This window comes from Haliotis rubra, unplaced genomic scaffold, assembly GCF_003918875.1.
Source record: "Haliotis rubra isolate DU_JTF1 unplaced genomic scaffold, ASM391887v1 Scf414, whole genome shotgun sequence".
NCBI classification, from domain to species: Eukaryota; Metazoa; Mollusca; class Gastropoda; order Lepetellida; family Haliotidae; genus Haliotis; species Haliotis rubra.
Genome location: NW_025767096.1, coordinates 753,299 through 770,431, shown reverse-complemented (window position 1 = coordinate 770,431; position 17,133 = coordinate 753,299). Strand labels below are relative to the sequence as shown.

Sequence of the window (17,133 nt, the reverse complement as noted above, 5' to 3'; positions counted from 1 at the left end):
AATAACAGATTTTGGTTCCTTATCAATTTTCAAATAGAGTTCAGAGCTGTTTATTTCATCTTCCATGCAACAGTCAATTGTGTCTGTTAATTTAAATCTTAAGAAAACAGACCCTTTGTTATCAGAAGGGATTAATTTGAAATGTGTTCTTGTTGTCAACACAGTCTAGTTAGGTTAATTATAACCAGAATTGCAGTCCATGGAACAATGCCATGTCTTTGTTCATGGCTAATTGAGCATATAGTAACTACAATCCTGACAACTAATTGTTGTGTTAACATGACACTTTGACTTGCAGAAACTCAGGTTAAGACATCACTTCACTTCAGTGACGACTTTAAGACAGTGCTTGTTTTGTCTGTTATTTTAACAGTGTTGACAAGTGATTGTGTCCCCAACAGATTATTGTTTGGTATGCTTAGTGTGGGAGTTGTCCGACTGGGGATACACTGAGAAAATTGTGATCGACATCTTTCTGATTTTCATCCTGCTTTTCTGAAACATTCTAAATGATGTTTGTAAGTATTTCATGTTCGGATGTTTAGATAATCCAAGCAAATAACTGTACATTTTCAGTGTAAATCATTTTGTCGTTAAATTGTTGACCTGTCTTTGCGTGTGTTTGTGACAGGTGTCAATGTTTAGATAATGTATATTCAACTTTGGCAAACTCCTGGGTTGTGATTGGATACATGCTCATTGTTCAATAGATTTTGCTTTAGGAGAGATTTAATGAAAGTTTTATAAAGTTGCTTTTAAACTAGCCAATTGTCAATATAATTCTTTCATCTGGCAGTTAAGTAAGCACTCATTCTGTTTCCTTGTTGATTTCCTGATATGCTGGTTGGTTAGATTGTCGAAGATGAGATTGTTTCCGTGTTGTTGGAGCATTTACTTTATTTCATAAACAAGAAGAACATTTCAAAACTTCTGTTACTCATTGTACAATATGAATACTGAACTTAACACTGTACTCTAGATGCTTGAGGTGTCCGATATTTTTATTTTGTATTACTTTGCTACTTTGGACAGACACTATAAAACAAATATTCATCGATTTTGTTAAGATTTGGAAATTATTGCTCAGATGTACATACAAGTCATTGTGTAGTATAAACACTTGTTGCCGCGATTGCTGTAGTTGACACAAGAATCTAATTCTTTGTGTATGTAAATAGGATTTTGTACCATAGAAATATGCTTAAAGGACTTTTAACTATTTAGAAATTAATTTACAAAAAACTCCTCAGCATCTTTAAATGGAACTATTGAACAAAAGTGTTATTTGATTAAATTATGTTTAAGCTGGAGAAGGTGCTTTGGCACAGAAATAGCATTTGTGTCAAAGTTCATGTCTTTTGTTCAAATGTGCAGACAGGTCCCAACTACACAAGCCAGATGCATCTGAGATTATAATGTACTTTTTTTATCCCCTACACCAATTTTAATCATGGCTGTTTTAATTTTAATATTTGAAACACCTTTGTACTTTGTGTCTATATCACAATGATGGGTCTGGTTGATACAATTGGTGCATCAGACCCGTAACAATGGAGGTGTGATACACTGTATTAACACACCTTGATGCTCAGCTTGTCACACCTAGGGGATACAAGCAGTTATAGCACTTGTGGAAGGTATGGAAGGATTAGCTAATTGAAGTAATGCCTGTCACCAGTGGTAGGAATGTTTGGCCGTGGGAATCTGTCTTCAGCCATAAATCTGAAGTCACATTCTAGTTAGACTTGTTGGCTATTTGGTGGAAAGCCCTGAAAGTGGGCTAGTAGATGCACATATTTCAGCACAGATTTACTAGTATTTGTTACAGATTATTCAGATTTATTTATTCTTTCTGAAACATTTTGTCAGTTCAGGTAGGTCTCACTGGAGAGTAAAACTGAAAATTGGCCAGATTTATTGTGAAAGTTCTTTTCTGTTTTAAATGCAGATCCGTCTTTTCTCTCCTGGGGTCATATTGTCTCAATGGGTCAGATTCGTGTTTTAAGTCGGCCAGTCATTCTGTAGTTCCCGTGGTTCATCCCCTAACAGATCTCTGTTTTGTCTGCTGGCCGTGATAATCCATGCTAATGCATCTATCCATTGTCTGCTCCTCACTGTCCCATGACAGTCCTTTTGGCCAGTGTTGTCCTCCAGCCCCAACTCCCTACCACCTCCTCAATCCCTGCCCCCTGCTGTTATGAGTTTTATAGCCCCTCTGCCATTGTTCCTTAATCCCCTATCACCTGACCACCACCACCACCAGCAGCTAGCCAGACACAAGCCACCGCTGTGGGCACCTCTCCTCCTCCACAGCCTGGGTTGTCAGGCCAGTTGTAGTTGAGAACAGGTGCTTCTTGTGTACAGATGCATCCAAGCCAGGCAAACATGTTTGCCATAAATTTGGTGGGTAGCTAACTGAAGTTGTTGCACAGGTGTGTCAGCATGGCCACCGGTAGGCAATACGACACATATCGGATAGCAGTAAGGTTGAAAGATGATGATTGGACCTGCAGGTGTTTTGGAAGGCTGGAGGTGACATGTTTTGTTAAAGCATGTTGGTATGGCTGCCGTTTCGCTTTGACTGTATGACTTCATGTTGGTATGGCTGAGTTCTGTGACATCTTTGATGTTTGGATTTTTTGCCGATTACTAAGGATGATGTGGATGTTTTTGCTGGGTGGTTGTCTTTGAGTATGCTGATGATGTGGGGAAGTGGGTTGGTAGGAGATACAACAGTTGTGCGAAGGGATGAGGGAAATTGGTGATGTACTCGCTGTGGTTCTGTGTTCATCACTTGCATCTTGCATCAGTGTGGGTCGAAGCATGTGGAAGTTGTATATATGTTCAACATAGTTGTATGGGAACAATGGGGGTGTAGGTATCGTTGATGTTGGCAGGGGTGAAGTGTTTTAGAGAGAAATAGTGTGTGATATGATGGTGTTGTATATATGTACAACATTGTTGTACAGTGCAGGTGGAGATGTTGATATGGGAGAAGGAAGGAATGTGAAATATTTCATGCAGAGAATTAATTCTAGTATGGTGGTGTCATTTTCATGTACAACATATTTTGTACAACACTGTTGTACCGGTTGGGTGGAGGTGGAGCTATTCTTTATATGGGCTGACATGGGGATGCAAAATATTTCAGAAGATATGAATAATGGAGTTTAAAATCATGAACTATGTTAGTATTTGTAAATATATCTCACTGTTTTAATTATGAAAATGTGTAAATATGTGTACAGTTGCAAATACTGTGATTTTAATTGCTCTGTTTTGAGAGTACAACTGTGAAAATCAAAAATATTTTCAAGTGAAAAGTGAGCTGGGAAATACCTTGTGTTGAGTTTCAGGTTATGTGTTGGTAGTACAATAAAAAATGTTATTTTTAGGCACATTTTGTGAAGTATTTTAAGTGTGATAGACCTGGTCTGGGAGTAGTATTTCCTTACACATGTGTTCTGCCAATTGACTTAAAATATTTTGACCCCAAAAGAGACTTGGAAAAAACTGTTTCTAAGAAATGGTTTTATTTTTGTATGTTGTTCATTGTATACATAAACCATTTGCTTGTCTTGGTTTTCGTCTTGCAACTCAAACCTACTTAAAAACCCATAACGTAAACCTTTATTGTTGGAGCCCTGGGATAGTGGTTAGGGAAGCAGTACAAGGGAAGGAGAGCCATTTGTTGAGCTTTGTGGGACTGAGAACGTGCCGACGAACCGCGAAAGACAACACTGGGATCACAGATGGGGGATACTGGTGCTAAACGTTATCTTCGGTTAACAGACATTAAAATACAGTTGTTGTTTTTTAAATCATCTGGGGGTAAATAAAGGAAATTCTCAGAAACGAAGTGAGAATTAAAATGGTTACTTCTGTGTGATTGTTTTGAGGTTTTGAAAGTCAAAAGGTCATATAAGTATGTGTACCATGAAATGAGGTCGCTGTATGTCAGATTTTGTTGTATGTCAGATTTATGAATTATGAAGTTATTCCTTTTTTAAATATTTGTCTTTTGATAGTGATGTAGAATTAATTTGTTTCTTAAAGATTTTGTAAAGATATTCACATTACCAACATTTATTTAAATCCCTTAACCGATAACCTTTTGGAAAATGTCTTAAGCAAATCGATAATCTTGTAGACACTTCAGCTAAAGTGTGTAGTTTCCATAGAAATATTCAAATTGCTAATTTGTAAATATTTATTTTGAAAATAATTAGTTATCCATGTTATTGAGGTTATAGACTGATATCTGCTTCTCAGAACGTGGACTATAGCCCATATTCCCCTCGTGGAATACAGAGGTCCACAATCTTTGTGTCTCATCTTTGAGGATGCTTCTAAGCTTCTGTCCGTCTTTCTTGCTTGTCTTGGGTAAAGTGAGAATTCTGATGTGGTGTTTGAAATGTGATAGACTGTTTGAAGTGGATATGCTTGATAACTATCTATCATAATAGAGACTGGATGAGCCAGGCTGCGTGTTGTGATAGTTGTGGTGAGGAAGATAGCATGCGGAACAATACTTTCAGCGGGAAGTAAATATATAATCTACAGATAAATATGTTTGTGCGGGAGGTAAATACTTTGAGTGTAATATACTTCATATATTTTGATATTATTACATTTCGTATTTATATTAATTTGTTGTGATTTCCTAACAACTAAAATGTGAAAATGTTTTCCAGAAAGTAAATGTAGTCAATTAATAATCAGTCGTACTCTCCTAACAAATTATTTGATATATTTGAGAATAATTTTACAATATTTTACCAACAACTGGATATTTTTGTGCCATAGAGTAATGTATGTTGTTAATTGCATTTTATTACGAATAGGTTTCGAATATAATAGTTGAACAAATTCAACTGACTGAAAAGTGCCTCTGTTTTAATCATCCATACTCTATACAAGACAACTGTGTTTAGAAATCGTATACAACCAACAACCAGTTAATACAAAAATCTGCCATTTCAAGAAAGATTTTGACAAACGTTCTACAGCCAATGTAGACACAAGTTAGAGATGGCAAGTTGTTTATTTTACAGCTTCGGTATATTTCCCTCTCTTTACTTGGCAGTGGTATGAGTATCTAGTCCAAAACATCACTTACGCAGTAAAGTAAGGAAGCTGTTATCCATACATCGTGTCAGTTTTCTTCAGTCACATTCAAAGAAATGCCTATAAAATAATGCTCTATAGCTATGGATGGATTTTGATGGATTTATATTTTTAATTTTTTTAACTTGTGAATTTCTTTTTATGAAACCACAAAATGCAAACACATTTCTTACTCCCATATCCTATTAGCTTGGAGTTCCATTACATGAGTGATGGTGATGTGTGATGCTTGTAAAAGGAAATATGACATATTTTCAATTAAGAACCAGTCATCACAATTAGACATTAGGGAAGCAGTATTAAATATTGCAGTAATGAATATGTTGGCTCCGTAATGGATGGGATTTGACATGGGACTTAGAATAGAACACGCTTCCCTGTCCAGATTTTAATGACCATCAGATTCCAGCATCTCTCAGTGGACTGCCTCAGGTACTGGGGGCCAATTAGTTGGTCCAGAATTAATTGTTGTCAGAAACATTGGCATGTGTCACCATTTTGATCATGGGTGACGATAATCAGACAAATTTGCTGCGAATATTGGAACCTTTTGTTCAGTTAATAGTGGAGTGATATCTTTGGTTCAGTTTGATTCTGTTGTAATTTCATTAGCTGCTGCTTTAATTTGATTTTGATAATTTCAATTTCGAAAAGTATTTCAGAGATGTTCGTACAATTACCTGAAAACATTTTAGCCCTTTACCTATAAATTCCTCATTAAGAGCCCATCTAGTACACAACATGTTGAAATGGGAAATCTAATTGAATTACTAATTTACATTTGTGCCTTGGTGACATTTTGAGGTGTTATGGGGATTTTTAGCATTAGGGACCATTCATAATTTATGGGGTGGGTGGGGTGTGTGATGATTTTAAGGGAGGGTCACCCATTTTGTCCTCCGGGGGTAGGGGGGGGTGTGGTCAGCAATTTTGTACACATGTGTGGGGGGGCTCAGCAATTTTGTACATACTAATATTGAAAAATTATGCTTAAAAATTATGGGAAGGGGGGGCCTTAATTTTGCACATGATGGGGGGCATTTACTTTGTGCATAAATTTTGGGTGGTGGTGGGTGTCATTCACATTGTACATGCTTCTCCATAAAATAATCATCACCACCACCACCAGCCATAAATTATGAACGGTCCCTTATGTACAAATATTTTCTTTTTTTTTTCAGTTGTTGTGTGGGTTTTAGTTGTTTTGGGGTGGGGCCAGAATTGGGTTTTTATTGCCTATCTGTCTATATCTAGTCCTTTGTAGGTGTATTTGTATTGTATAATTAATTCTGTTACGTTAACAGCATTGAGAAGCATTTATTTTAAATTCATTTGAATCATCTAATGCTTGATTGTAATAATTATACCAAATTTGGCTTCAGTGTTATCAAATGCATTAGTATCTGACAAGTTTCAACGCAAATATGTGCTACTAACACAGTGGGGTTTTTTCCTGAGAAAAATCGAACATTTCTAGATTCTGAGAAGAATTTTGTTGTGTAATTGAGAAGTTTATCAAAGAAAATAGGAAATGTTCCTGATTACGTCAGACTCCCTAGGGATGTCCCTGTTGGCCGATCTCCTAATTGGAAGGTCTAATTAAGGGAAGATTATGCAAGATGTCATATCAGCACATAAGGGGTCACAGTGGGAGACTATCTAAAGGACTCGGTCATTATACAGAGATCTGCAATTATTGTACATATTGTATAAGAAGCTTATCACATAGCAAGTTGAAATTAAGCCAGTGGTTATGTGATGTTAGGGATTTTCATATACATTTTGTGTTTGATAACATGAGAAATGGGCTTTTGGGAATGAATGAATTTCTGGGGATTTGGTTTGAGAAAATTATACAAAACTGTCTGTGAAAGTTAGGTCTGCCTAGGAATTTTTAACTGACAGTCAGCATAAAATGAGGGCTCAAAGTGGGTTAAAAAAGAGTTAAATCAAATGGTCAGTTTGTTTGCACCTCAACATCTTGAAGGTTACCGGAATGATTTTTACATTGATATCTTTTGGTTGTATTTATTATCCATCTCATGAAAGAAATTATTTTAAGCCTCTTAAGACTGATTTCAATGAGGTAGATTTGCAAATGGTTTGATTTAAAATTCAAATAAAGTTGCGGCCTCTTTCAGACATTAGCTTCATGGTTTGTGATTTTGACCAGGTATGAAAATGACTTCGTCAGCAGCAGCATCCAGGATCCCCATCCCAGATTTAATTCCGGGAATTTGATCCCAGTGATGAGAGCTAATCAGGGTTTTCATCCCACAAATTCAATTAACACGATTTCATTTCGGCAACACAAGATATATCTGTATTTTGCATATGGTTTCTAATCAGCTAATCTTTCCCGCTTCTAATCAGTGTCCTAAATGAATGGGATATGTTGTCGCTATTGGCAGAAAATATGACGGGTACAAATTAGGGGAAACATTATCCCTCCAACTACTCATAATTAATTCCAATCTATTCATACCTGTGTTATTTCGCATTTTCAATTTGATTTGTCTTCAAGGCAATAGCTTCGGAAAAATTGAGTGTTTTTAATTTGAAGATTTTTTTTCTGTTGGGGTAAATATATCTCTGTAAATTTTGACAAATGTATAATATATGCCTCATAAAGGTCAAATTATTGTGTATTTTATGAAGACATATTTTCAAATTTCTCTGTGAAAAGTTAAAGATTTCTTTTAAAGGTTCAATATTTGATTGGGTGTATTTCAGCACAGGATTGTAAGAGTCCTGGTAGAGGCTTAAACGAATTGTTGAAACTTGTTTAAAACAATGTTAGGGTTGCAATCTGTTTGTATCCTGCTCAGGTTTAGTGCTCCCTATTGCAAATGTGGTTTCCGTTTTATCGGATAGAAAATGTGTTTGATTACAAAAGAGACAATTAATCTTCATATGCACCGTAGTTCCAATTGAAATAGATGGTGTGGGAAGTCCCGTTTCACCATCAAAGATCCAATCTCACCAAATTAGCCAATTTAAGTTTTTTAAAGAGAAACAAATATCTTAAATGATTGAAAATTCAATTTCTTAAGCTTCCCTTTCCATCATTGTGTCATTTATTGCTCTTTGATGTCTTGAGATGGTCCCTGGCTCATCCGTTCTCCTCCCCTTTTACCCAGTATTGCTTGTGACTTCATAATTAATTTTCCTCTACATACAGGCAATTACCTTTTTTTCCAACAAAGAAAGCCAAGGAAAGTTTCTGTTTTTAGCCCAGTCTTTTTTTTTTAAAAGACGATTACTACTGTTCTGTAAGGGGAAGGTATAAAACCGTTTAAAATTTTGAACCAAAACCTTCCAACGATTAAATGTCATATTCACTGTTGTTAAAACTGAGCTATTCCTTTCTCCTCCCCATTCTCAGAACAAAGAAGCAATCCAACAAATTAGGATGCTAATTAACCCAATTGTTTGATGAGGTTGCTAATAGGGGCAGCATGTTGTAATGAGGGTTGTCTTCCCTTGATAGGGGTCTTCAATCTAGTCATGTGTAAGGGGACACCCCTATTAGGGCTTGTGGACAGGAAGGGCTGTGTACAAGGGCTGTTATAAGGACAGTTACAAGGCGATTAAAGAAAATATTAGGGCAGGGAATGGGGCATTGTTGAGCTGCTGTGTTGGGACTGATGTGATCAGGGGAAGGAAGTGATTTTCAAGGAAGCAGGATATAGGATTTTGACCTGTTTGGTTGAACAAAATGATCCCCTTGTTCGCTTGGTCTGGTGCATTTCTCTGTGGTAAAACGGTACGTGACTTGGGCAAATATTTCATATATTATGTCCTACAAATACATGACTGAACTTGATTGTTTGAGTAAATTATTCTTCCGGAAATATATAGCCGACATGTACAAACTTGTTCAGAAGGATCCATTTTCAGGTATTGCAGTTTTTTTAATGGAGTTTTTGTGGACGTGTCTTTGTTGGTTGTGCTGTTTAAGTGAATGAATTTACTGAATGTTTGTTTTTTTCTGCTGCAGGTATATTCCCCAAGTCCTGATGACTTCCACCAGGATTCACCCCGCTATCAAGGCACGGGGAACTCACCCAAACCTATGTCCTATTCAGACTACTTCATTGGTAAGAAGCTGCTATTGTTTTACTGTGTTAATATTGGTATATCCCACGGGGAACTCACCCAAACCTATGTCCTATTCAGACTACCTCATTGGTAAGAAGCTGCTATTGTTTTACTGAGTTAATATTGGTATAGGGGACCTCACCCAAACCTATGTCCTATTCAGACTACTTCATTGGTAAGAAGCTGCTATTGTTTTACTATGTTAATATTGGTATATCCCACGGGGACCTCACCCAAACCTATGTCCTATTCAGACTACTTCATTGGTAAGAAGCTGCTATTGTTTTACTATGTTAATATTGGTATATCCCACGGGGACCTCACCCAAACCTATGTCCTATTCAGACTACCTCATTGGTAAGAAGCTGCTATTGTTTTACTGAGTTAATATTGGTATAGGGGACCTCACCCAAACCTATGTCCTATTCAGACTACCTCATTGGTAAGAAGCTGCTATTGTTTTACTGAGTTAATATTGGTATAGGGGACCTCACCCAAACCTATGTCCTATTCAGACTACTTCATTGGTAAGAAGCTGCTATTGTTTTACTATGTTAATATTGGTATATCCCACGGGGAACTCACCCAAACCTATGTCCTATTCAGACTACCTCATTGGTAAGAAGCTGCTATTGTTTTACTATGTTAATATTGGTATATCCCACAGGGAACTCACCCAAACCTATGTCCTATTCATACTACTTCATTGGTAAGAAGCTGCTATTGTTTTACTAAGTTAATATTGGTATAGTGGACCTCACCCAAACCTATGTCCTATTCATACTACTTCATTGGTAAGAAGTTGCTATTGTTTTACTAAGTTAATATTGGTATAGTGGACCTCACCCAAACCTATGTCCCTATTCATACTACTACTTCATTGGTAAGAAGTTGCTATTGTTTTACTAAGTTAATATTGGTGTAGGGGACCTCACCCAAACCTATGTCCTATTCATACTACTTCATTGGTAAGAAGTTGCTATTGTTTTACTGAGTTAATATTGGTATAGTGGACCTCACCCAAACCTATGTCCTATTCATACTACTTCATTGGTAAGAAGTTGCTATTGTTTTACTAAGTTAATATTGGTGTAGGGGACCTCACCCAAACCTATGTCCTATTCAGACTACTTCATTGGTAAGAAGCTGCTATTGTTTTACTGAGTTAATATTGGTATAGTGGACCTCACCCAAACCTATGTCCTATTCAGACTACTTCATTGGTAAGAAGCTGCTATTGTTATAGTGTTTGGTCAATTATCAACCCAGGAAACAATAATTTGAATACAATGTACCCTGCAGAGTTGTGTCCCTTTGGCGTAAAAGAAACAAATAATCATTGGTTGGAATCTCCAATTGCATTTCTTGCTTTCACAGGGTGTCACTTTGCAGGCACACACAGATATGAGTGAAAATTATATGTTAATTTTGAAAAAAAAATAAGATCCACACTTGCTTTTAAGTTTTCTTGACAAATAGACTCTAAATATTAGTTTTTTATTGAAAAGATATAATTCTTGCCTGTTGTAATGATGTAATCAGTAATTGGACTTTTATAAATCTTTTCTAAACATGTATACTGTTTCCGTTAACTAACACAAATCAGGTACATGAGAACATAAAAATATATATACAAAAGAAGTTTGTTGGGAAGCATTAAATTTTAGTGAGCTGCTTTGCAAATCATCATTAGTTAGCTTTGGGAAAATAGTTGTATTGTAAGTAGTATTGTGTTCTGACATAGTAATTGCCGCTATTTCTCCGTGCACACAGGACACAGTTAGTGCGGGTAACTGCATTCTTAACATAATACAGTACGTTAGAATAGTGTCATTTTGCCAATATCGTCTTGAAAACTAATTTCCTTTGAAAAAACTTCTCTAATGATCAATGCTGAAACTAACATTGCACAATCTTTAAGCAACAAACAAGTAATGTTGAGCTTCGCGAGACTGCGTCTGATTAGAGTTGCAGTCGCAGCCAAAACGTTCATCAGGTCGCAGAATATGTTTCTGCCATTAGGGAGCTAGAGTGTACCGAGAACTGGGAATATTTTTAACTCGTATGGAATATACCATGTGTTTAAGCATCCTCTTTCGTTACAGCGCTGTGCAAATTGCCTGTTAGAGAGTATGTTTAATACATTTTCGGTTTTCGCGAACCACCAATGGCGTGCTCGTCCTGCCTGGACACACCTTTGTCAAATTAATATGTAGTGATTTGGTTGCACAGTTTTCCTTGGAAAATATTCAGCGTGAAAAACCGATTGTGGTAATTTAGGGGAACTCAACAGTTCAATAGAATTTTTTTGCAATTTCAAAAACATAAGCGCTTCTGTGTTGCTGTTTGAACTGTAATTTACCAGACCTGATTGGGTTAATTATATGTTTGATAAGAATCATTTGCTGGAAATTGCCTTCTGTGTTTATGAAAAGAATTTTGTCCATTTGTATTTGCGGCTGATAGAATTTCATAATTGTTGGATGTTTGGAATTATTGAAATCTTTTGAAGTCAATATTCAACAGCGGTTATAATTTAAATGTTCCACAATGGTAATGATAATAATTTGATGGAGACCAAATGCAAATATATGTTGCAAATATTATTTTAAAGTATGTTATGTATAAGTATTATCCTCAGGGAGTTGAAAGCAAAATGAATGGCGGCTGATTGTAAATGGAAACTATAAGGGCGGAACAAAGGAACATGTTATTGTAAGATGATACATTTGGTAACCACGGCATCTGGTGGTCAGGCTTGCTTCCAATTGTGTAAATCGATGCTCATGCTGTTGATCACTGGATTGTCTGGTCCAGACTCGATTATTTACAGAGCCACCATATAGCTGGAATACTGCTGATAGAAACAATTAAACATTCGGTATACTCCTCAGGGAGCTGAGAATGAAAAAATGAATGACTGGACAATAGTTCATATTATTTCAATTATTATTATTATTTTTAATAGTTATTTGCATGACAGTTTTTTAACAGATGTTATTTTATTTCAGAACCTCAGTCACATAGTTCAGGAGACCCGTGGTCTTCCAGTAACCCGATGCCTTCATCCTCCTACCAAGCTTCCATCACAAGTGGTTCACATTATTCACAAAACTCCCCTTATACCAGTATGCACCATCCACATGAAACAGTAAGTGTCTCATCCACCATGAATGAACCCTTTGTTGCGGATATTCAAACAAAAGGAAATTTGATTCGCTTTCATATGAATACCCACTTGTTTGAAGAACCCTTTGTTGTAGACCTGTGAAGATCCGGGTTAGAATTGGTCTTGAGTATCCCATGTTTGTCGTAAGAGTCGACTAACAGGTTCGGATGGTCAGGCTCGCTGACTTGGTTGACACATGTCAGCTTATCCCAATTGTGTAGATCGATGGTCATGCTGCTGATCACTTGATTGTCTGGTCCGGACTATAATTTACGGACCGCTGCGATATAGCTGGAATATTGCTGACTGTGGTAAACAACAACCGACCCTATTGTGTGTATTCTGAGGAATGTGCTTTCGTATTAATACCCATTTGTTTGAAGACTTCAATGCTGCGTCATACCCATTATTTGGCTAGATTGGTAAATTATGGTGAAATTTAACGAAATGAAAATGTTTTAGAATGGTTCGAAGCTGTTTATTTGTGAAGTAAAAGTAATGTGCAACAAAAATTGGGATAAATTTGTCTGGGGAAAACATTATGGAAAAATAATTTGTCAAACAATTATGCTTTTCAGCATGAGGTAGAATCAGATAAAAATATGTTCTGGAGATTAAGATATTAATCACTTCAGTTTAGGTAATTTCCCATAGTTTTACCCCTTCATTGGGAGTGATTCATTCATCTCGGGTCTGTATCAGCATGAGTAGTTGTAGGGGAACAGCAGATGGATTTCTTCATTGCAAGCTGTTGACAGGGAAATAGTGCAGCTGCCGTGTGGGTTATGTCACTCTATCATGAACGCAGACAGCCGAAAATGATTCCCAACCAAATCTTTGGCACTTGTATATACTTATCTTTTTTCCTCTTAGAAACATATTTTGAAATCATATTGTTAGATGGGCACTGAAATAGCGTCATGAGAGAATTTTTTCACTGATGAATAACACAATATTTTGGCAGGAACTGTTTATCCTGCTGTTTTAAGATAATTTTGCCATTTTCATGTATTATCAGATATAATCGTGTTGTTAAATTGTATATGATTTAACTAATATGATAGTGTGCAGGTCAATGGTAGTTAATTTGTACCTAAGATATTTAAAAAAACATAAATCAAGAAGAAATAATTACAAAATGCCGCAGTAATTATTGCGTCTACTTTTTGAATGTTGGACACAATACCACATGTTAGCTATTCCGGTGAGAAATATTTACATGAGGATGGTCTTAATCATAATATACTATCTTGTCCCCCCAATTTTTTTCTGAAATATTCCCCACCACATGGCCAGGTTTAGTGGTTAGATTTTGGGCCAAGATGTATCCCAGATGGCTCGGCTCTCTCGGGAAGCCATTACAAGCGATGACCTCTGAGCTTCTTTGTAATTTGCCTTGCAAACATCCGGTCCAATCGCAGTTATCTGCCCTTCATGTAACTCTTCAATTTACGTAGAGACAAGTCCAGAAAGTGTATATTTATATACAGCGAAACTATGTAGAAACATTTTATGTAACTGGCAATTTTGTGGTACTTTATTTTTGGGTTTGATTAAACATGGTAGCCGTCGGATGATTTTACACCTAAACTGAGTTCATTGGGACCTTCGTTTCAGAGCAATGTCATTTCAAACTGAGTTTTGCAGACATTTTTTAGAGAGTTAAGATTTACTCTGAACGTAAACAATTTTAAGGAATTTTGTTTGAAACTTTAAACTCGTCAGCTATTAGTCTGAAATCCATGTTTGCAAAACCAAATTAGTTAGACATGATTTGTGATTATTTTTAAATGCCAATTATTATTTTTAAATTTAAAAAAAAAATGTAATCAAAGAATCATGATAAGCTTTTGAAATGACTATCACAAGTATGTTTTACTATATTGCACGTATCGGATGGCGTCTGAATGCTGATTCTGTTTCCAGGGCTACCATCCTGTGTCACCCAATCAGGAATCTCTCATGTCGTCCGGTCTTCCCCCAATGTCCACGTTCCGAGGTGGACCTGCCATGCCCAACACTTCCACTGCATATTCTACAACATCGTCGTCCGTCAATGGATCCGAGATGATGTCGAATCGGCCGCAGGGCGGTTCACAGACTGGTGATGCACTAGGCAAAGCATTAGCATCAGTAAGTATCAAAGATATATCAATATGGTTCATGTTTGTCCATCGTCTTTACGTTTGTGCATACAACATTCATCCATTGCCGCCTCCATTGCAAAATCCGTTGTAGCCCTGTGGTTAAAGCGTTAGCCAGCCACAGGTTTGAGCCAGCCACAGGTTTGATTCTGAGTCCCCATGGGTACAATATGTGAAGCCTTTTCTGGAGTCCCTCATCGGGAATATTGCTAAAGAGACTCACTCATCGGACCACTCACTCACTCACTCACTCACTCACTCACTCACACACTCACCTCACTCACTCACTCACTCCCAATGTCTCACTCCCCTCATGAAATTATTTCACTCATGAAAACAGTTGCTAGTTCTAACCACTCACCAATCAAGCCACAACCTGGTGCTAGTTCTAACCAACCAATCAAGCCACAACCTGGTGCAGGGGAAAACCAATGAGAACTCAGACCAATGATTTAAACACATGGAAGACAATGTTTTTGTGTAACATGTTGTCATCGTGTGGTTAGTTGCTTTAGACATGACTCAGGGTTTTATCCCGACCTCCTAATGTAGGGTTCGACAAGACCTTACAGAAAATACAGGGTTAAGTAGAGTAATGACATCATGTAGTGTAACATGAGATATAATAATAATAATAGTCCACTTTTATAGCACTATTCCAAGATGAATATCTTTTTCAAAACGCTATTATTATTACCTCTGATAACCCAAGCTTCCTCTGATGCGCTAGAAGGGTAATAGTCACATGACTTATCCCACCGGGTACCCATTTTCTGCTGGGTGAAGAGGCCATTTTTAACAAATTTATTAACTACATGAAAGTTGATTCTTGTCATGAAACTGGCGCAATAAATATTATTGTGCATCCCTCAGAAAGCAATAAGTTTTTTCAGTATCCATTCTTTTCATTTATGAGAACTGGACTAGCCTAGTGGTTAAAGCGTTTGCTTGTCATGCCAAAGATCCGGGTTCGATTCCCCACATGGGTACAGTGTGTGAAGCCCATTTCTGGTGTCCCCTGCTGGAATATTGCTGTGATATTGCTGGAAAATTGCTGTGATATTGCTGGACTATTGCTAAAAGCAACGTTAATCTGAACTCACTGACTAAACCCTGCACTGCAGAAGTATCAGCCAGTGGTTGGGTTACTCAAACTTCAGAGTTTGACTTCCGTGATCTGGCCTCATTTTGTTCATAGATAGACACATCAACACTTCAAATCATCCGTATGTGTTCACAGAAAATGGATTAATTAAATTTCTCAAGACACGCAACGTATGGTGAATGTAGACAAACTTTGACATATTTAGGATGGGATTTGCCAGTCAGAGAAATATCGAGCTGAAAGGTTTTTAGATACTCGCCGTCTGCTGTAACATGGCTGGGAGAAAAGGTGTTCACTTCAGTATGAATTTGTGTAAAAATCCATCCCTGTTCATAATATGTATGAAAACATTTTTCACTTGCTAACCCTGCATTTTGAGCTCACTGAAAATCTGACTGTTTTTGGCTGCTGAATTAAATTATCCCATGGATGTTGTTTGAAATATTTGAATGTCTGTGTGTCTGTGACTCTGGGACCAACCAATAAGTATCATATACCTTCCTATCCATTCAGAGGAGCAGGGTAATTGTTCATTTTTTCAAAAATTGTATTTGAAAGTACGTCAGTGAGCAGTTTTATTAATTTTATGTGATACCTGCAACAAAATTAAAATTGCCTGGATTTTTGGGAAAAAATCTTATGGTAGAATATCAAATGGTGTTTCACTGACAAAGGATACCATGGTATGAAACGTGCCGTCCATGAACAAAACATTTCATTAACTGTTTTCAATTTTTATTTTGTTTTTCACTGTGTGAGAACAATCTCTGTAAGGTTATGTGGAAACTGAAAAATACTTTTGGCAATAAATATTTGTTAACAAAGATGCTGAAAGGGGAATAATTTAAGCCAATCTAGACAGGGCTTTTGTTAAACATTTGGCAGAAAATGATAATCAGATTAGGTTCAGCATCAGCTTTTGTGAGGCTCTTTTTGAAGATGGTTGTGCCGTTGTTTTTGAATTTGAAGTGCAAATTTAGTGACCCTGTACGTATTTTAGTTGATGTGGAATGTGGCTAGTGTCTTTGGTAACTATTCGTCTGGAAGAAGAAATATATGATTGAGAAAGCATGTGAATATGGCATGAAATGAATGAACATTTCTGATTGCATGTCGGTTATCAGAAACATTTAGCTGTAATAGCACCTGAATGGATTCTTTTGAGCGAACTGGATTTGGAAACAGTAAAACTGGCCACCATTTTGGTTGCCAGTACAACTAATTTTTAGGTATAGCTTCAGGATTTATCTTCGTCATGACCTCCTTGTGGCTTTGAATTCGGCTACTGAAATTTTGTCTGGGCAAGCTGGAAAATAATTTTCGAGGGCGGGTGTCCCTGTGAAAAAAATATTTGTTTCCTGTCTAATTATTTGAGTTAATATGAAATACTCAGCATTTCACTGAAATCAGTGACTAGTCCGTGACTAGTCTCTACTTTCAAGATGAGTAGTTGTGTGTGATTAGTGTGTTCTGAATGCTGCATGCTG

At 36.9% G+C, this 17,133-nt stretch overlaps 1 protein-coding gene across 1 annotated transcript in view; it reads left to right on the top strand.

Annotated features, from left to right (window-relative positions):
• LOC124288301 (transcription factor 4-like) overlaps positions 1-17,133 on the top strand; it is a 155,287-nt gene that overhangs the window by 113,692 nt on the left and 24,462 nt on the right. The window contains 3 exon segments of the mRNA XM_046724818.1: positions 9,128-9,227; positions 12,240-12,379; positions 14,324-14,530. Of these exon segments, the coding sequence (XP_046580774.1) occupies positions 9,128-9,227; positions 12,240-12,379; positions 14,324-14,530 (447 nt within the window).